This window comes from Puccinia triticina, chromosome 5A, assembly GCF_026914185.1.
Source record: "Puccinia triticina chromosome 5A, complete sequence".
NCBI lineage: Eukaryota > Fungi > Basidiomycota > Pucciniomycetes > Pucciniales > Pucciniaceae > Puccinia > Puccinia triticina.
The window spans coordinates 7,386,803-7,407,411 of NC_070562.1; the positions used below are offsets into that span (position 1 = coordinate 7,386,803).

Below are 20,609 nucleotides of genomic sequence, written 5' to 3' on the forward strand. Positions count from 1 at the left end.
GCGCTACGTTTCAGTGGCGCTAACAGCGCGCCAATTTTTTGTGAGTGTTAGCGCGCCGCTACAGTCACTACGCTACGCTACGATACGCCACAGCACTTTTAGCGGAAACAAGGCCTTTTTTTCAGCTAAAAGCACTGTGGCGCACCGTAGCGCACGCTCTTTTGCGCCCTGCGTGTGTAGCGTTAGCGCAATTGCGCGCATCTGCGCTAACGCTTCGCTAACAGCTAACTGAGCTGCGCACCCTTTGCGCGTAGCGTTAGTGCAGAGAAGGCGCAATTCCGCTAACGCTACACTAAAATTTAGCGGAATTCCGCTACGCTACGGTTAGCGTAGCTGGCCCACCGTTGGAGAGATGGGACAAGACTCATAAAGAAACATCCTTTAAAGTTGGTGACAAAGTCCTGATATCCACAGCAAACTTCAACAACTTATCTGGCCCCAAGAAGATGAGAGACTCCTTTGCTGGACCATTCCTAGTGAAAGCTTTGCATGGAAAGAATGCTGTAGAAGTGATACTGACTGAAGAATTCAGCAGAAAACATCCTACATTCCCTGTCAGCTTAGTGAAACCTTACAGAGACCCCAATCCAGATAAGTTCCCCCTGAGACAAAAGGTTAAAGTTGTCATTCCCCCCATGGATAAGAACCCTCAGAATAAATTGATACAGAAGATTCTCAGAGACAAAAGATTGAGAGTGGAGAACAGAGATTTCATGATGTACTTAGCTAGATACAAAGGCTTGAGTGCTGATCATGATGAATGGCTCCTTGAAAAGGACATTCCAGACTCTGCTATCCTTCTAAGGAAGTTCAGAAGTGAGAAGAGGTCTGCCCCTATGGTTTAATTTCCTACAGAAATCCAACCTTTTTGGTGGTAGGGAATGTCAGCCTTAGAGTCAGCACAGCTGACCTAAAGTCTGCCTCTTTTCTACTTATTACATATGAAATTACTTCATGTCTTTTTCATCTTAAGAGATATAATTGTTTTGACTTCATATTCTGTTTCCTCATGCAATTTTAACACTATTTACAACTTATCAATTCTTTGTAACTATACTCCTTCCCTGAGTTCTTGAGTTGTGGCGCGCATGCGCAGTTGTGACGTGTCAGCCCTACCAGGCGCGCCAAACCACATGTACATATGTAATTACATAAGCAAACTGTGAAAATTTTCGAATTCAGGATCCCCCTTGCCTGAGGAGGATCTACAGACTTCAGCACACCAGAACCACACCCCAGATAACCCAGGATCACCACCAAAGAGACCACCACGCTCCCAGTATACCTACCGTCACAGGCGCCTAGGATATTGACAGTAAGTAGACTCTTTTCACTGAACCTTGCTTATTCAGAGTGAAACTCTGTTGCTCTTGATTGTTTCTTCCTTTCTTCAACTCTTTCAATCTTAAAAGATCAAAAGGTTATCTCTGGTTAAGACCTACAAAACCAGAGCAGAGTAGTAACCCTACTTCTGAATCCCACCAACGTTTCCTTGTTGTGATTGGAGGCTGTTGCACTCTTTCTTGGCCTTGCACAGCTGGCATCCAACTTTTCTAGGTTGAGAATAGCCCAGATCAATCAATAAGACTTAAAGTCTAGGCCTGATCTTCTCTTTCTCTCTCTTTCTCTTCCTCTCTCTCAGTTTGTATTTCTTTATCCCAAGAAATCCAAACTATTCCCCCTCCTTTTCTTTGTGTCCTGCTTTCACATAAGAGACACAGGCTCACACAAATGATCTCAGATTCAGGCAACTTCATCAAACTCATTTGGATGTACAACAAAACCATTTCATTCACATCCCTTGCCGCAAATGTTGACCCTTCTGTACAGGGGCCTTACGGGATCAATGTGTTCCAAATGTCGGGTGGCTTGGTACACCTGATATCAAGTATTGAACCTCTCAACAACAACAACCCCGGATTTGCTCAAATATTTGTTGTCGGTGACCGCAGAACTAACAAAGCACAGCTCTGGATTGACAAAGCACAAGGCAGAGGAGGTGACACTGGCCGTGGACATCGCATGAAGCTATTGACAGTTCAGAAATTGATGGACTTTCTATATCATCATAATCCCTACGCAATGGTATGCATGACTGCCTGCGAAGTTCTGCAAAAGTCAGGAGCGCTCACCTTCAAACTGCAAGGCGTTCCGCGACCTGGATGCGACCCAAAGAGATATAATCAACCCACAACAAACAAAGTTGCAGTAATTGTGAGGGGAGCCGGCGAGATTATTCAGGAGCGCCAGATCTTGCTCCACCGCGCAGATGGTCAGTTGCAGGCAATATCGGACACTCACTCAGGATATTTTACCCTCCGTTATCCTGTGTTCTTTCTGTTTGGTGAGCAACAGTGGGACAATATGTACCAAGCGGTAACTTTGTGGGGTATGTTTTTCTGTGGTTACACCAATTAGTGGCAAGACTGACACTTCCACAGTCCAAGGCCAAGTTGTTGGCCCGTTGGAATGGTTTGAATTCCTTCTATTTGAGCGACCCAATAACTTCTCTGCAATCCTGGCGGTGTGGAACTTCTACGTTAGGCGTGATCTGAGCTTGGAAGGGAAATGTAGGAGTCACGGATAATGACAGACTACATGGGTGCTTGAAGGGCTGCCTTCCTTGAATAAGCTTCTGGGAGAATGTACACTTAGAATTTATAGTGTGGCACAATCTTTAGAACTATTCTTAATTCTATCTGACTCTGAACCCTAGTTACCTTTGTTCAGTGTGTAAGAGGTGAGGAATGTTATATGTAAGGGATGTAAAGATGAATGTTATATGTAGAAGATGTAAAGAGGAATGTTATATGTAAGTGATGTAAAGAGTAATGTTATATGTAAGCGATGAAGAAGAGGAATGTTATATGTAGGTGATGTAAAGAGGATTGTTATATGTAGGTGATGTAAAGAGGATTGTTATATGTAAGTGATGTAAAGAGAATTGTTATATGTATGAAATTTATCTATGTCAAGGGGGCAAGTTATATATATCAACTAGAGTCCAAGGCGGCTTCGCCGCTGTAAATCCCAGGTCTAAATCTTCAAGTGCCTTGTCTGACTGAATTCAATGAGTCTAGGCAGATTAAGAGGCCACACTTACAAGCCAACTCCATGGCTCTCAATTCTCGCAGGTCTCTCTAGCTGATGAAATTCACTTGTTGCCAGTTGTTTCAGCTAGATTAAATTTTGGTGACTAAACATGAGAAAATCAGTTGTTCCCTCTGACTCCCATTTTCATCAATCAATTGGGACCTGAATCATTGAACTGCAGTTCATATTCATTTGAAGAAAATTGTGATAGTATTGCTAATTTAAGAAGTGCCGCAATTCACTCTATAGAAGAATTAAAATTTTGAATGACTGCAGCTTGAAACATGTACTTGTTACTTGCTAAAGCTTAATCCCCACATAATTGCTTCAAATTTCTTCAATCCCATGTTTATATAAATCTTCAAGTACATAGGCCTTGTGTGCATCATCCCTTGATTAAGATTCAAATGCTAAACTGATGAGCTTTTCTGATGCAAGTGGCCCCATTAATTTCTCTGGGAGCATGAAAAAAAATTGGTGGAAGAACTTAGAAATATTTACAGACTCAGTTATCCAGCTTGGGATCAACAGGCCTATGGACACACCCCCAAGCTGATTGAGCAGAAAGCAGAAGAGGTTGATCTTGCAGAAGTTTCAGGTGGATTAGTTTCTGTCCCAGGTGGAGATAATTGTTTATGAGTGGACTGATATGCTAAATTTGTTGTTAGTGTAGCATATTGTTATTTTTTCACTGCACTACATCAATAATACTTTTATCCTTGAATTTTTGCAAATCACAATACTTTCTTGGTTTTATTCTTTTGCAGTGAGTGTAGATAAAAGATAGCAAGTTAAGAATAACTAAATCCATATTTTATTGTGGTTGACCATCTTGTCTTATCTCTGAAAATAGATGCACTAAGAGTTAGTGTATGTATGATAGTAGATACAACAACAGTTATTGCATCTCTGAGATTAACAATAGGACAAGGCAAGTCCCCCATGTGATAATCACAATGGAATTTGGTGAAGAATCTGTTAATGATAGCAATATCTTGTGGATGATAAGGTTGGGGGACCTGACTGTTGATCAGAGCTAAATGCAGTAACAAATTTTTGGGCCAAGTTTCATGTATTGACATCTCACTCAAGAAATTTTCTGGATGAGCACAGTTGAAGCAAGCATGAAATGCTTATTGCAAATATGATCAAAATCCAGTGCAACAAGAAATAGGACAGCTCAACCATGCTTATGAAAAAACATGATGAACAAAGAGAAGAACAATTTAGGCTACAGTGGTCAGGAAAACATGGTCACAATTGAAGTGGAAAGTGATCAAATTATTGACTTGATTGGGTGTTTTAGAAAGTGGTATATGCTATGCAGTATGTCAAGTCAAGTGATCTTCATGCTGAATCTTAATGATTACTGTAAGAGGCTCCATTAACCTGAAATTCAGCATTGTATTGCTGCACTTGGATAGCATTTATGGAGTGTTGCTCTTGCTGATGTTTCTGTTCCTGCTACTGTTGATGTAACACTTGACACTTGACCAGAGATTTTTACATGATTGGATTGCTGCCACAGTTGAGCTGCTGGTTGATTTTGCACAGGTGCTGACTGAAAATACTGGTGACTGACATTTTCACACAACAAGCGCAGGGAAAGATCAAGCTTCAATAGTCAGTCTAATGAATTGGCGGCTAAATCATCAAGTTTTGAATCAGCTGTGGGAATGTCAGTGTGTGATCTTTGTTTGCCTTAACTTAGATAAGCTTTAGGGCAGAGCGATTGGAAATAGATTCTAGCCACTCGAGGGAACAGTTGGAGCTAAATCTCAGGCTTCAGGAGATATGAAATGCACAGAAACAAAGTTAGTCCATGTATGAATGTATCTTACTTGCTGAACTTACAAAGAAGAGAAAAAAAAGATGGAGCAGGAGAAGACACAGCAAGCAAAAGAGAGGGGGAGGTGCAGCAGAAATGGAACACGCGAATGGGCGGGAGAGAGGGTCAGGAAGCGTTGAGAAAATCGCGCAAATAGCCGTTGAGGTCCATCCACCCGCTGCACGTCCTCACCAGAACCTTGAGCTCTCCGGCCGGCGGGGAAGGCTTTGAATGGGAGGTCGCCGCGGGGCGCTTGACCTCGACGAGCTTACACATGACCGACCTCTCCTCGGCGGGGCTACCGGAGCCGCGGCACCAGAAGGCGTAGCGGGCCTGATCGCCGACGCCGGCGACGGCCAGCCGGGCTCTCGCGGCTTCTGGAGAGCGGGGAGTCGAGTCTGCGGGGGACAATCCGAGAGTGGCAGGCGAGACATTGGGCGTGGATGAGTCATTTGAGCGGGTCGGCAGGGTTGGGCTCCTCCGGCTCAGCTAAGTGTGGCTGTGGATGAGGAGGAGGGTGGTCGGGAGCGGGGGTGAGCAAGACGCGGTCGGACGGGCGCCGGGAGAGGGATAGTGTCTTCGGAGGCCGTCTGGGCATCGCCGCTAGATCAGACTCCGTCAGACTCCGTAGGACTGAGCAGTCCGTTACTCAGTTAGGCCGAGCTGAGCTTCGACAGCGCGGTCGCGGCCATGTGTTCCAGCAGCAGAACTGGCGGCGGAGATGGGCTGTGGCGCCAGTGCGGGAATGGGACCAGACAAGGTCGGCGAGCAGGATGGAGCCCTTGCTCTACACCCGCTGGCTCTTCAGGCTGGGGTCTCACAGCGGCGCGGGGATCCGGGAGCGGTGGAACGGCGGGCGGAAGGGGTAGACGGACATCAACAGTGTCGTCCTGCACAAGGCCTCGCTCCGTCCTGCTACAGAAGACCGCTCGTATATTTCTCTGCCCCCGGATCGGCTGTAACGAGGGAGGCTAGGCCAGCTGTGTAGTATTCCCAGTGAATGCAGCAGCAAAGACAGACGTGGTGAGGCCTGAACAGATGCTTGAAGGGCTGGCTGGAGACCAAGGGCGTGGCGGAGGCAAACTTATTGCCATACCAACGATTGGCGGGGAGCTGGTCGTGAGCAACAGTTGAAATTTGTGGAGTGTCCGAACCAGCTTCCAACAACAGTTGAGTGGCTTGGTGTCAGACAATGGCTGGGTGGACTGAATTTGAGGCAGGACAGCTGTTGGTAATGGCGGGTGGTGGCCAGATCTTGGACGGATATATAAAGAGGCCATCTGGCCACTCTGTTTGTCCCCCCAGGTGTTTCTGTTTTTGCTGTAATTCCAGCTGGCGGTACATCCTTGCGCTCCTCCGCTGTTGCACGTGCGCAGTCTGAGGGGCTGAAGAGTGGGCCCCCCACGGGTCTGCAGCCTTAGCTGCGGGCCGGGGGCCTTCATGTCCATCACTTTTGACTCGTGCGCTTGATGCGGGCTGGGTGGTGAGCCTGGGGGCACGGCTTTGCCGATGTTGGAAGGCTGGTAGAGATTTAGATTTTTCTTATGTAAAATTCCCCTTTTTTTGTATCCTGGTTTTTGTAGTGGGAAAAACCCACCTGTTTTTTTTTTTGAACTTTTGTTGATGGGGAAACCCATGATGTTTTTTTTCTCATTTTGTATAATTGTAAGGGGGAACCCTTGATCTTATTTTTTTTAATTTTGGAAAAACTGTGTCTTTAATAAACTTGGATTAATATTTCAAAATATTATAATTCAACTATTTATATCAAGTGATGAGTGCTAGTAATCTACAATATTACTATCAAGTGCAAACATAGGGAAAGAAGAAGACAGGAAGGGGCAGAAGAGGCCTCCTTTTATAGTAAATAAACTTGTCTGAGACTAGAAATATGTAGCTGAAAGATTCTTCAGCTACTATGTGATGTGTACAGCTGTGTGAAATACAAAAGGGCTTGGTATTTTACTATCTAAGTAGGAATATCTTTTCACAGAAAAGTGTATCAGATATGATTATACTCTGAGAGTGGAAAATATTCTGAGATCTACTGTGTATCTACTGTATATCTACTCTTATATGGAAAAAACATCTATGAGCTGTTTCTCAGAGGTGATTCTTGAATGTTACTATGAGATTTGTTACATGTCTGATACTTATGTAAAGAAATGTTACCAGTTTTTTGGGTGTGAAAATAATTGTGATAGCTGAGTGAAATTTAATATGGAGTTTATTTGTACTAAGTATGTTTTGTATGTAGTTTGTATCTTACTTTAATATTAAAATATACTATGATTTGATGTAGTTGATGGTTGATTGGTCTTACCACAGCGAGGCGGGCACTCCTAGTACAGGAACTTGTTTGCAATATGTACATTTGCGTGGAGTGCTCACGCACAAACTTCATTGAGTCGAACCAAACCAAACTCAAGGCTGATAAGTACAACACACTTGTCAGAGGACTGGAAAACGGCACTGTCATAACTGGCAGAAAAATTATCCTGCCTTCAACTTTTATAGGTAGTCCTCAAGGCATGTTGGAACAATATCATTATTTGATGGCCATTGTGCGGAAGTTTGGCCCTCCATCTTTATTCATCACGATGACTGCCAATCCTAACTGGCCTGAAATTGTCTCCATCATCTCCGCTGGCAAGTCGGCCGTTGACCACCCAACAATTGTCTCCAAAGTATTCCATCTCAAGGTGAAAGCTTTAATCCAAGTTTATTAAAGACACACAAAACTGAGAGCCTCAAAAAAAAAACTTCAAGGGTTCCCCCTATAAATCTAAGTATATTAAATCCACACTTTCGTGGAAATTGGGATCAAGGGTTTCCCCTGCAATTTTCTGAAAAGGGGCTTAAAATTTAGCCCCCTGTGCGCAAATGGCAAGCACTTGCGTCCAACCTCCAATTTTCTCAGGTATCAGCATATTACGCTTAATACCACAAGAAAATTAATTTAAAGTCCCCGAACATAAATGCCTCGGACTTGCCCCCCAATTCCTGAACCAGGAATGAAAAGGGGCAGGATTCAACCCCCTCGTGCCTGTTGCAATTGCAAGGGCAGGAGGGGGGCAAAAAAAAAGCTCAGCGTGCAATTGCAGAGAATGTCCGCCTCAGGTCAAAAACAATTGTAATTGACGGAGGGGGGGTTAAAAACCTGTGCAAATGCAACAGGGCAGTAAAAAATTTTTGTTCCCCTTGGGCCTATTGCAAGTGCAAAGGTGGAGGGGGAAAGGACGGGGTCTGCTCAAACTGCGCAAATGCAACAGTGGAGCTGGAGCCACCGCCGGGGAAAAAGATAGTCAGGGAGCCTGACATTTAAGCTCTTCCCCAGGCGCCTGAACCAAGGGATTGGTTTCAGGCAGGAAGTCATTTTGGAATACAAGTAACCTCAAACTGGTTCCTGTACGCGGCGTCGAGCGCCTCGCTTTTCGGACCTTCAACCAAATACAGGGTATGCCACCGCGCCCCATCTGATTTGGCAGGAGGATCGATAGGGATTGATGTCATCACTTGCTGTATCAAGCAAGTCGTCTACGAAACGCTTCGGAGGTGTGTTTGAGGCTGGACCCTCATTGGGAGCGGTGCCTTCCAAACCGTTGCCCCGCCAGCTCGCCGAGAGGAAAGTTCCTCCCGGCGAGCTGGTATATGTTCGCCGGGAGGAACTTCCCTCTTGGCGAGCTGGTATACACCATACCAGCTCGCCGGGAGGAGAGTCCCTCTCGGCGAGCTGGTATACCCATACCAGCTCGCCGGGAGGAACTTCCCTCTCGCCGAGCTGGTATACACATACCAGCTCGCCGGGAGGAGTTTCCCTCTCTCCGAGCTGGTATACACATACCAGCTCGCCGGGAGGAGAGTCCCTCTCGGCGAGCTGGTATACGTATACCAGCTTGCCGAGAGGAGAGTCCCTCTTGACGATACCAGCTCGCCGGGAGGAACTTCCCCTCGGCGAGCTGGTATACACATACCAGCTTGCTGGGAGGAGTTTCCCTCTCGGCAAGCTGGTATACACATACTGGCTTGCTGGGAGGAGTTTCCCTCTCGGCGAGCTGGTATACACACATACCAGCTCGCCGGGAGGGAGTAGAGTCCCTCTCGGCGAGCTGGTATAAATATATACCAGCTCGCCCACCAGCTCGCCGGGAGTAGAGTCCCTCTCGGCGAGCTGGTATAAATATATACCAGCTCGCCCAGAGGAGAGTCCCTCTCGCCGAGCTGGTATACCCATACCAGCTCGCCGGGAGGAACTTCCCCCTCTCCCCGAGCTGGTATACACATACCAGCTCGCCGGGAGGAGTTTCCCTCTCGCCGAGCTGGTATACACATACCAGCTCGCCGGGAGGAGAGTCCTTCTCGGCGAGCTGGTATACGTATACCAGCTTGCCGAGAGGAGAGTCCCTCTTGGCGAGCTGGTATACACATACCAGCTTGCTGGGAGGAGTTTCCCTCTTGGCGAGCTGGTATACACACATACCAGCTCGCCATACATATACCCCCTCGCACGCCCCTACACGCCCCTGCAGGGGCGTGCACACCCCCGCACATCCACACCCACACCTGTGCAAAGCACACGCCCAACAATGGGCATGTGTGGGCGGGCATAGGAAAAAAAGGGTGTGCCCTTTGTATCAAGCGAGTCCAAGGTGATGTGCTTTGAAGTTGAACTGTGTCCGCTGCAGGTAACCCATGTGACGGTTTTGTCTGATAATGTGCTGGACAATGATTCCAATGGGACCTCAAGCTCACTTGATGGCGGCTCTTTTCTCAGCACTCCTAGGAATAAACAGGTGGTGGTTTTATGTGTATGATTTCCGTGATCAATTCTTCTGGTGTAGGGACCGCAATTGGATGTGTATAGGGGTTACTTATAAAAACATCTACTTGAGACAAGTTTCCATTGAAAATTTTCTTCAGAAAACATCTTTCCCTCTCTGCATTCTTGACTTGGGAAAAGGTTGTATGGCCAGTATGAGTAGGATTTAGATTGGCAAGCCTCCTTTGTGTTACGAGTTGGCAGCACTTGAGTTTGAAAAAGTGTTGTGCTCTCAAGTTGAGGGCGGGCTGGGAGCTACAAGGTTATTTGCTTTGGTGATTTTCTGGAGCTGCCCTGGGAGTACTGCGGCGTAGTGGCCTTGTACTCTGGTATTTAAATTCAGACAGTTTAGTTATTCTTTCCACATTTACTTAAACAGTACAGTAGCTCTTTTGTTACAAATTGAGGATTGTTAGAGTAGTTCCTTTTTTGTTACAAACTCAGTTGTGAGGATTTGTCAAGAAATGTTTGAGTAACAACTGTTGTATCATTTGTTATAAAGACTCCAGTCTTTAGTCTTGGTTGGTTTGGTCTTCATGGGGTTTATCATGTTTTCTTTTTTTATTTACTCTTGTTTGACAAATTTCATACTTTTACTTTTGGACTCTATGAAAAAATTAAGAGTTTAATATCCTCAATTTCTGAGGAAAGTCCAGGTACTCTTTGCATCTTTACATTGGGCAGGCAGGGGCACATGGCAGGGTGGTGGGCTGGGGTGGGAGACTTGTATTTTGGTCCCTGCGAGTGCAGCGGCGTAGCCGCCTTGGACTCTAGTACATCAAATGACAAAAAAAAATATTATGGTTCCTCCTATACAAAAAGCTAAACAAGAAAAAAAATACAAGGGTTTCTCCTTTACAAAAAGCCAAACAAAACCACAAAAAAAACACAGAAACCCAGCTTTAAAAAACTCAACCTAGCCCTCCAACATCAGCAAAAGTGCGGTGTCCACAGGCTCACCCCCCAGCCCGCATCAAGCGCACGGGTCAAAAGGGATGGACGTGAAGGCCCCTGGCCCGCAGCAAAGGCTGTGACCAGTGGGAGGCCCACTCTTCGCCCCTCAAACTGCGCAAGTGCGACAGCGGAGAGGTTGGGGGTTGACGGTAGCTGGAATTACAGCATCCCATGTCGCCCCAGCGGAAGGACAAACGTAACTCGCCTCTTTTTATACTTTGAGCCATACTGTCAAACACCAGCCCAACGCCTTCCTCCCTTCCGAAGCCCTCCATTGCATCTCACCAACCGTAGCAATTGACCCCTATCACCAGTATCCAACAAACCGGCCCTCCTTGGCGTCAACACCGCCCCCGTAGGTAATACCCAGAAAACCTGTAGCTAATACCACGGTATTCCAGTCCCATACTCCACTCCACTCGATTCAGGTATGTCAAACCCATATCGGAACACAATGCATCATTGCACGGACACAGTACTGACCAGCCCGACCCAGGCCGCTACCACCATGTGCCTTTCCGCGCAGCTTGAGAAAGACCGCAGCCGCTTAATTGCACGCTAAACCCTACATTTTATATCACCACGCCGACCTGACTTGCTTATTGGCCCCCTACCAGTGGTCTGTTACACCAATTCTGTCGCCAAACCACTAGCCGACTACATGAGTCCCCCAATCTGGAATCAAACCAGACGACCTGATTCGCCTCGCCGGTAACTTGGTGTACATTTCGCAGACAGGCCAGTTCGGTTTGCCTCGCTGGTACATTTGGTTTACAATTTCGCGACCAGGCCAGTTCAAACCCAATCAATACCGCATCGCCATTGACACCAGCACCTCACAGATTCTCACCCCATCTCTCTCATCAGCCACTTCAGCCGCAGCGCCCCTATCCAGGACCATTGTAAGCGACTTCTCGCGCGCTCCATTGTCGCTAGATGAATTTCGCGGTGGATAGCTTCTGGAGGACACGGAGAGGCTTGGAGGCCTGTCATTACAAGGTGTATGTACGGCGAACTCAAGATCGTCTGTTCTGATTTCATTTGAATTTTATGCCTTTGTATGGGGCGAGCTGCCTCCGCGTTTTAAATCTGTGTGGTGGCAATCATAGTCCAAATTCTATCACATACTGGAGATAACTGGTTGGCAAGGGTTTTGGCCTCGCCTGGAGTAACTGTTGTTCCAATTACCATAATTTGGAGAATGACATGCTGTCGTCTTGACGTTGTTACGCCTGTCCCAATTGCTCAAGCATAAACCTATGGAGGAGTCACAAATATGACGTGAGGGATGGGCAGTATAGTGTTCAACCTGTTGGTCTTGTTGAGATATTTAAGCTTTGCCTGCCCAAATTGGGGCCCTCAGGGTGAGCTTGATTTTATCGTGGGTATTGAACCCACAGCGGCGAAGCCGCCGTGGCCTCTAGTGTTTCAAATGGTGAAGATGGGTAGGTTGGGCAATGTGGTTGCATTTGTTTTGGTCATTGAGTTCCAGAAGAGGGGGCTTCCCCATCTGCATCTCATGATCACACTTCATCCAAACAATCAACCCCTGACCCCCAAACAAGTCAATCGACTTGTATCTGCTGAAATTCCCAATGAGTTCTTCGAGCCACGTCTTCACGAGCTTGTGACTCAGTTCATGCTACACGGGCCTTGTGTTGGCCGATCCTGCTGGACCGGCGACCACTGCAAATCAGGTTATCCAAAACCTTACACACCTCAAACTGTCATCATTGACGGAGCATACCCTGCTTACCTGTGGCGCGACAATGGAGCATCCATCCAGAAACACACTACAACATTCACCAATGGCAATGTTGTCCCTTATAACAAATTCCTCACACTCATGTTTGAATGCCACATCAACATTGAAATTCCGGTCAACACAACGGCTATCAAGTACGTCTATAAATACATCACAAAGGGTCACAACAGGTCGTGCATGGCAGTTGATGTGGTAAATGAAGTGCAAGCTTACATTGACGCACGGTATATAAGCCCACCCGAAGGTGTGTTACTTTAGTAAACTTGACTACACGGCAGACGCACTTTTAAGGTTTTTCGCCAAAGATTCTCCAAAGTGCTGATTTTCAATCAAAGAACCTCCAAAGTTGGGTCCTTCAGTCAATCTTCAAAGAAAATCCAAAGATTTTCCAAAGGTGGGGCAAAAACTTTGAATGACATTTGAAGGTGACAGAAATATCCGTCCAACCACCGGGTTGGACCGGATAAAACCTTATTATCTGACATCTTATCCTACTCCAAAGTCCATTCGGAGGAAGGACCCTCCCCTCACAATATTCTTTGGAGGGCCTTCAGAGGACCTTTGAATGTTCCAGACTTTGATGGATCTTTGGAGGAGGGACCCTCCCCTCCCAATATTCTTCGAAGGGCCTTTGGAGGACCTTTGAATGTTTCTGACTTCGATGGATCTTTGGAGGCGGAGTCCTCCCCTCCGATTATTTTTCGGAGGGCCTTTGCAGGCCCTTCGAATGCCATCCCACAGGCAGTCAGCTGACTCAGCACCTGCCACCCACTTCTGGCGATGGTCAACAGGAACCAAACGACCGCCCAGGATAACAACTTCTTTCTATGCCTCTGCCTCCCTCTCTCTCTCGATTGGAAAGCAATCCTTATCTACCATGTCTTGTCCATCCACCATCCTAGCCAGAAGCAGACTGACTAGCAGCAACAGAGGCTGACCTACCACCCTGCCACACACAGTCGACGAACCGAACCAAGTCATCATGGTCCTAGCCTGTGATGGGCGGACAGGCGAGCAACGTGAGATTGGCTACACCGGCACTCATGTTGTCGGAAACGGCAAGTCCGTCGCATCCTTCTCCTCCTCCTATCCAAGCTCCCCTCAACCTTATCCACCATGTAATCCAGCACGGCCAACACCGACCGGACAGGACTGGGACTGGAACGTAAGCAAAGCTTAGAACTATACCCACCCGTGAAGGGATTGAGCTGATTAATGGCCTGTAGTTGGTCGTGTTTTACACCCCCACAGCTGCGCTTCAGCCTATCGGACTCGACCCTGCCACTGATCACGACGAAAAAGGTGCACACAAAGGCGATCATCCACAAGTTGCTCTGGTTCATCCGGGCATTGACTTCAACGCGCGAGCTGAGTGAGGCGGGGGTCTGGATCTGAGATCCCAACGGCTCGCGTGCCTACCTTGACTTGGTCGGCCTCTCCTGGTACAACGAGGGCACCCTGCGCCCGATCTACGGCTTCTTTCCCCTTTCTTTCTCTCTCCCCCCTTTCTTTCTCTCTCCCCCCCTTCTTTATCTCTCCCCCCCTTCTTTCTCTCCTCTCTCTACATGTATGTACTACCATATATTAGCCAAACAAGAAATACACAAAGATATCCTACACAATTGTGAGGGGGGGCACGGGCCCACCCAATCCCGGAACATTCCGTCCGATCAAGCCTCAAGCCTGTCCAATCAAGCCTGATCGGGGGGGGGGGGGGCGATCTGAGGAGCCCAACAGGACGCGCACTTTGATTGGCCTTCAAAGAATCTTCCAAGTGCCTTTGAAGGCCTCTTCAAATACATTTGAAGCCTCTTCAAAGTCGGCATTCAAAGGGGCTTCGAAGTACCAATACTTCGACGTTTTTCCAAAGGCCTGCCAAAGAATCTTCGAATGTCCTTTGGAGAGCCTTTGGAGGAGGGTTTTCCTCCAAAGGCTCTCCAAAGGACATTCAAAGTTCCATTGAAATCTTACTTCGGAGGAACTTCGTCAGATATTTTGACCAAGTGCCAACCGTCCGCTGCTGCTGGCGGTGTAAGGAGTGGAATCTCCTTCACTGTTGAATTGGCTCAAAAGGGGCACAAGGGCAAAGTTTCTATGACCAGGGACTGTATTTCAGAATGAGCGGGAGCTAGCTCAGAGAGATTTGTCAGTCTACAGGGATCTCTGTATACAACTGGTGAGAAGAGAGAAAGAGTGGATAAAGTGAAAGGGGTGAATGGCTTACCTAGCTCAGAGAGATGTGTCAGTCTACAGGGATCTCTGCTGAGCTAGGGAAGGAACAGGCTGAGACTAAGTACCGGTGGATTATGTAATCTAACAATGATAATTGTGACAGCTTTGTGAGACCCCAAAGGAGGGGGCTTACAGGCGGGTGCTTTGGAGGCTCTCCAAAATAATTTTGGAGATACTTTGGAGTTTTGCGTCCGCGGTGTACACTTGTGTGGGGTACACTACCAAGATGGATGAATTTGTGATGTCGTATATTGATCAATATAGCGTATATTGATCAATTTATATTGATCAATGTTTTTTATTATTATTCCTCTTGATACCTTTGTCTGTTTTCCATGTCTCCTTGATACTATTCTATAATCTCTCTCCTTCTGCCTGTGTTAGCTTCAAGCCACATGAATCTTTTTTTTTTTTGCCTGATAACATTCATAAATTTCTACATACACCATTCAATTCTTCTTGAAAAAAAGATGTTGCAAGTTTTAGGATTAATCCAGGGTAGCTGAGGGGTCTCAAATTTTCTTTCTTTTTCTTTTCACTTCAACAATTGATATTATCAGAAGTCTCCAAATCTACTTTTTTTCAAAAAAAGAAAAACATTGACCCCTGACCTCTCTCATGCTACCATCCTGCACACATTTTTAATTTGGTTGGTTGAACTTCCTGAAGATATTGCATATCAAACTTGAAGTGCGATATGCATAGAAGGCCTTTTTGAGCTTAGTTTACCATGGTTTAGCATATTTTTGTTGGGTTCTTTTTTTCATCTACTTTTGTTATCAACCACAGATTAATGAGGAATATTTCCACATAAAATTTCATTGGACAATTTTTCTGCATATAAAACCCAGAAATATTTTGAAATATAATTTATTTGGGGTCACATCCATTATGCAGCAGCAACAATGTGATCAGTTCCCAAATATCACTAATTTGGTAGTTTCTGGCTCTTTCTGCCACTATATCTCAACACAGCCTGGGAGTTCTTCCATGATATTGGAACCAAAATGATCAATAGCCCCCAAGGATTCATTGTGTACCTTAAATTACCACATAACCCCCAAATGTAGCAGCTACAATCTGATCAGTTGCCAAATGTCACTAATTTGGTAGTTTCTTGGTGTTTCTGCCACTATATCTCAGCGCAGCATGGGATTTCTTCCATGATATTGGTACCAAAATAATCAAATGCCCTCAAAGATTCATTGTGTACCTTGAATGACCACAAAACCGCCAAATGCAGCAGCTAAAATGTGATCGGTTGCCAAATATCACTAATTTGGTCGTTTATTGGTGTTTCTGCCACTATATCTCAGCGCAGCGTGGGATTTCTTCCATGATATTGGTACCAAAATGATCAAATTCCCTCAAAGATTTACTGATTACCTTGCATGACCACAAAACCCCCAAATGTAGCAGGTACAATGTGATCAGTTACAAAATATCAATAATTTGGTAGTTTCTTGGTGTTTCTGCCACTATATCTCAGCGCAGCATGGGAGTTCTCCCATGATATTGGAACCAAAATGATCACATGCCCCCAGAAATTTATTGTGTACCTTGGTTTACCACAAAACCCCCAAATGTACCAGCCAGACTGTGATCAGTTGCCAAATATCACTAATTTGGTAGTTTCTTGGTGTTTCTGCCACTATATCTCAGCGCAGCATGGGAGTTCTTCCATGATATTGGTACCAAAATGATCAAATGCCCCTGAATATTCATTGTGTACCTTGAATGACCACAAAACCCCCAAATGTAGCAGCCACAATGTGATCAGTTGCCAAATATCACTAATTTGGTAGTTTCTTGGTGTTTCTGCCAGTATATCTCAGCGCAGCGTGGGAGTTCTTCCATGATATTGGCACCAAAATGTTCACATGCCTCTGAAGATTCATTGTGTACCTTGAATGACCACAAAACCCCAAGTGTAGCAGCCACAATGTGATCAGTTGCCAAATATCACTAATTTGGTAGTTTCTTGGTGTTTCTGCCACTATATCTCAGCGCAGCGTGGGAGTTCTTCCATGATATTGGTACCAAAATGATCACATGCCCCTGAAGATTCATTGAGTACCTTGAATGACCACAAAACCCCCAAATGTAGCAGGTACGATGTGATCAGTTGCCAAATATCACTAATTTGGTAGTTTCTTGGTGTTTCTGCCACTACATCTCAGCCCAGCATGGGAGTTCTTCCATGATATTGGTACCAAAATAAAGACTCCCCTTGAGTTTTCCTAAAGCTTCCCATAGTGAGGAGGAATAGCCATGCGCTATACCCTTGAAAGTGCAGCGGCGTAGCCGCCTTATACTCTAGTATCACTAATTTGGTAGTTTCTTGGTGGTTCTGCCACTATATCTCCGCGCAGCATGGGACTTCTTCCATGATATTGGTTCCAAAATGATCTCATGCACTCAAAGATTCATTACGTACCTTGAATGACCACAAAACCCCCAAATGTAGCAGCTACAATGTGATCAGTTGCCAAATATCACTAATTTGGTAGTTTCTTGGTGTTTCTGCCACTATATCTCAGCGCAGCGTGGGAGTTCTTCCATGATATTGGCACCAAAATGATCACATGCCTCTGAAGATTCATTGTGTACCTTGAATGACCACAAAAACCCCAAGTGTAGCAGCCACAATGTGATCAGTTGCCAAATCCAAGTTTATTGAAGACACACACAACTGAGACCTTAAAAAAAAAAATCAAGGGTTCCCCCTGCAAAGTGAACAAATTGCCAAAAAAAAAATTCATGGGTTCCCCATTTACAAATAGTTCAACAAAAAACAAAACATTTCACACAAAACATGAAACCACGGACGCAGAAACCTCAAACTAGCCCTCCAGCATCAGCAAAAGTGATGTGTCCACAGGCTCACCCCCCAGCCCGCGTCAAGCGCACGGGTCAAAAAAGGATGGACGTGAAGGCCCCCGGCCCGCAGCAAAGGCTGTGACCAGTGGGGGGCCCAATCTTTGCCCTTCAAACTCTGCACATGCAGGGTTGAGGGAGATGGATAGCTGGAAGTGCAGCATCCCCAAACTCCCTGGGGGATATAAGAACATTGACGGCTGCTACTTAAGCAATTTATTCCTCACCCACACCTCCGCTGACACCCTCCACAACCTGATACTCCACCTGCAACACCCAACCACCTCCCAGCGACCCTCATCCTGACAACCCACCCAGCTGAAGCCAAGCGCCCAATCACTCATGCCCCACGCGGATGTATTGTACAATTTGTACTACATATACAACCGCGTGGGGCACGACCAAAGTGGTTAATTGTACTACAACCAGCCCAACACCCAATACTGCCCTAACCCCACACCCGCCACGCCCACAAAGGGACTTTTCCCTGCCGACGCCCAGCCAATTGCCAAGGCGCCGAACCCACAACACCCCTTCGTCCGTCCCTCCCCAAACCCCAATCAACTGATCACCATCTCAGGTACGGTCTTTACAAGCGCTCCGGCCAGGCTGTCGCTGGTCAAGAGCTGACTCCTCCATGTTACACTTGATTGTCACGACGATCAAGGTATCCAGCTGATTGTTTGTCTGCTCACCGACGATAGATGATTGACTCGAATGTGGCCACTTTTTTTTAAATGTGATTAGATCCTCAAGTCGAACCATCCCCGGACGATAGCCGCGACGAGGATCTGTCAGCCACCAGCCATTGGTTACAGTATATTGAAGTGACTTACAAATTGTTTCTTCATTAAGATGATTTTGACTGTGAATTACACACGCCGCCGTTAGAGCAATACTTTTGTAAGCTTCTGTATCTTGCGTCCGCATCGCCCTGCTTATTTCTTCTCCCTGCCAACTGATGATAATCAATCTCACCTTTCTTCAGAGAAACGTAAAGATTGCCTCCTATCCGAAATCAAAAGACTAGAGACTCGGACCACCCAACTGGAGGAGCAACACAAACGCCTAGCAAGCAAACCTGTCCGTCAACTGACACTGCATTTCCATCACACTCTTCTCTTGTATCACTCGTAACACATTCTTTCTCCTTCCATTTGTTACCTCCAGTCAGCGTTGGAAGGAGCCAAAAAAGAGCACGAAAACCTAGGCAGAGACGCGGAGAGGTTTTTAGAATATATCGCCAAGTTACAAGAGGCAAAAAAGAAGTCAGAGAAGTTCAATGAAGCGCTCAAGTAAAATTTAGATATCATAGGTTGGGTTGGCCTTTTTTTCCAAAAAAAAAAAACTCTCTCTTATTGACCGAAGAACGATATTTAATTATCTACAGGCAAAATTGAGAGAATATCAGAAGAGAAAAGCAGAATTAGCAGAAATGTCGAGTTGCAGCAGATCTCATCCACCCGAGCTCAATTAGAATGATCATAAGCAACTGCCGCGGCAAAGCGAAGTCAACTGGAAGAAACCAATCTGGACTTAGAAGTTCGAAGTACCCAAGCCTCAGACCGGCTTGAGAAGATGCCGACGATCTTCAAGGACAAGGCCGTCAAACTGGGTCTGATCCCGCGCGCACCAGAGCCGTTCGAGCATCTAGACTTCAGCCAACCGGTCAACAGTGGTGGAGCCGATGTTGCCAACATGCTCCCTGATCCAACCGTCGATATCAAACCCGCACTGATCCAACTCAAAAAGAACACAATTGCACATCGCTTGGGACGTACCGAACAAGTCTTGGCGGTTGAGGAGAAACTCGCCAACCTCACCGAAATTCTTCAAGAAAAAAGAGAGAGATTACAGATCTCGGAAACCTCCGTTCAACAGCTGACCAAGCGAGTCGAAGATGATAAAGAAGTCAGTCTGTTCTTGTCATTTTTTTGTCTTGTTTTTGTTTGTTTTGTGTTGTGTGGATAAAACTAACACCTTCCATTCCAATAGAAATTTGCCGCCAAAACAAATCAGATGAACGAGCAGATTGACTCTATTCTCAAACAAGTTGGTGAGACTGAGTCTACCATCGAAAACAGTCGGATGACAATTGAACATGATGTATCTTATAAAGAGCTGATTGGGGAAAATACCCTACAGTTAAACCCCTTGTCTGAATCTACTGGAGGTCCCAGCAACAATCTTGTCGCTAATAACCAGGCTGGCGGCAGTGGCAGTCATATCGCCAACATGCGCATTTGATCTTTGTATATACCATATTACTCTATAAAACCATAATCAGTGTTTTCATTCTATGCAGCTTTCTTCTTTCATAAAGTTAGTTCCATTGTTCACGTGTTGTAGTTTTTTTCTTGCTTTATTTTGGATGCATACCAGAGATATCTGTTAAATGTCTTGCTTAGTGGACCTGCCAGTCACATGTGGCCCTCAACACCATTTGGATGCAGGTCCACTGACGGTAATGCCAAGAAAAAAATGGAATGAGATTGCTTGTAGTTTGTTTAATTGAAATCGGTGATCATATAAGCAAAAATAAAAAAAGGTGTTTGGATTGACAAAAAAAATACAAAGAGGAAGAGGGAGAAAGGGATAGAGGAAAATAAGGAAGGAAAAATTATGAAGGGGAATTAATTATGTATATATATATAAAGAAATCAATTTATATATAAAAAATAATCAACAATCTCACTATGTAACAGTGGCAGGTTTTTTTTAATCAGGCAGGAAATCAAATAGAGGAAACAATAGTGAAAAATTAACAGACCAGGGGTCAAGATAATTTGAGCCCACCCTTTTTCATCTGAATCATACAATGATGATACAGCTTCTTGATTGGCAAGTTTCATTTCACTTAAGGGCGGGGTGATTGTGGTATGATTTGTGTCAACCAAATCCTGATTAGCGGCACCGGAAGGCCTTGGCTGCTTCACGATTGTCAGCCATTCCTGTTGCTGGGTCTCCTGCTGCCAAGTTAGTCCTTCATGTTGCTGTGAATGTGATGGCTGACCGGTCGGTGTTGTGCCAGCTAGATCAAC

The 20,609-nt window shown here is 45.7% G+C and overlaps 4 protein-coding genes across 4 annotated transcripts; 3 read left to right on the forward strand and 1 right to left on the reverse strand.

The window, feature by feature from the left end:
- Positions 1 to 5,047: 5,047 nt before the first annotated feature.
- PtA15_5A850 (uncharacterized protein) lies at positions 5,048 to 5,197 on the reverse strand (the record flags this gene model as incomplete). The annotated part of the gene is made up of 1 exon (XM_053169655.1): positions 5,048 to 5,197. One exon carries the CDS (start codon positions 5,195 to 5,197, stop codon positions 5,048 to 5,050), a length of 150 nt encoding a protein of 49 aa, XP_053020830.1.
- An 8,244-nt stretch (positions 5,198 to 13,441) lies between these two features.
- Positions 13,442 to 13,835, forward strand: PtA15_5A851 (uncharacterized protein; the record flags this gene model as incomplete). The annotated part of the gene is made up of 2 exons (XM_053169656.1): positions 13,442 to 13,624; positions 13,686 to 13,835. The coding sequence occupies 2 exons, from the start codon at positions 13,442 to 13,444 to the stop codon at positions 13,833 to 13,835; spliced, it is 333 nt and encodes a 110-aa protein (XP_053020831.1).
- A 4,370-nt stretch (positions 13,836 to 18,205) lies between these two features.
- On the forward strand, positions 18,206 to 18,867 carry PtA15_5A852 (uncharacterized protein; the record flags this gene model as incomplete). The annotated part of the gene is made up of 4 exons (XM_053169657.1): positions 18,206 to 18,235; positions 18,316 to 18,385; positions 18,557 to 18,651; positions 18,739 to 18,867. The coding sequence occupies 4 exons, from the start codon at positions 18,206 to 18,208 to the stop codon at positions 18,865 to 18,867; spliced, it is 324 nt and encodes a 107-aa protein (XP_053020832.1).
- Positions 18,868 to 19,146: 279 nt separating this feature from the next.
- On the forward strand, positions 19,147 to 19,815 carry PtA15_5A853 (uncharacterized protein; the record flags this gene model as incomplete). Its single annotated transcript, XM_053169658.1, has 3 exons — positions 19,147 to 19,461; positions 19,564 to 19,620; positions 19,714 to 19,815. 3 exons carry the CDS (start codon positions 19,147 to 19,149, stop codon positions 19,813 to 19,815), a joined length of 474 nt encoding a protein of 157 aa, XP_053020833.1.
- Between the last annotated feature and the right edge of the window lie 794 nt (positions 19,816 to 20,609).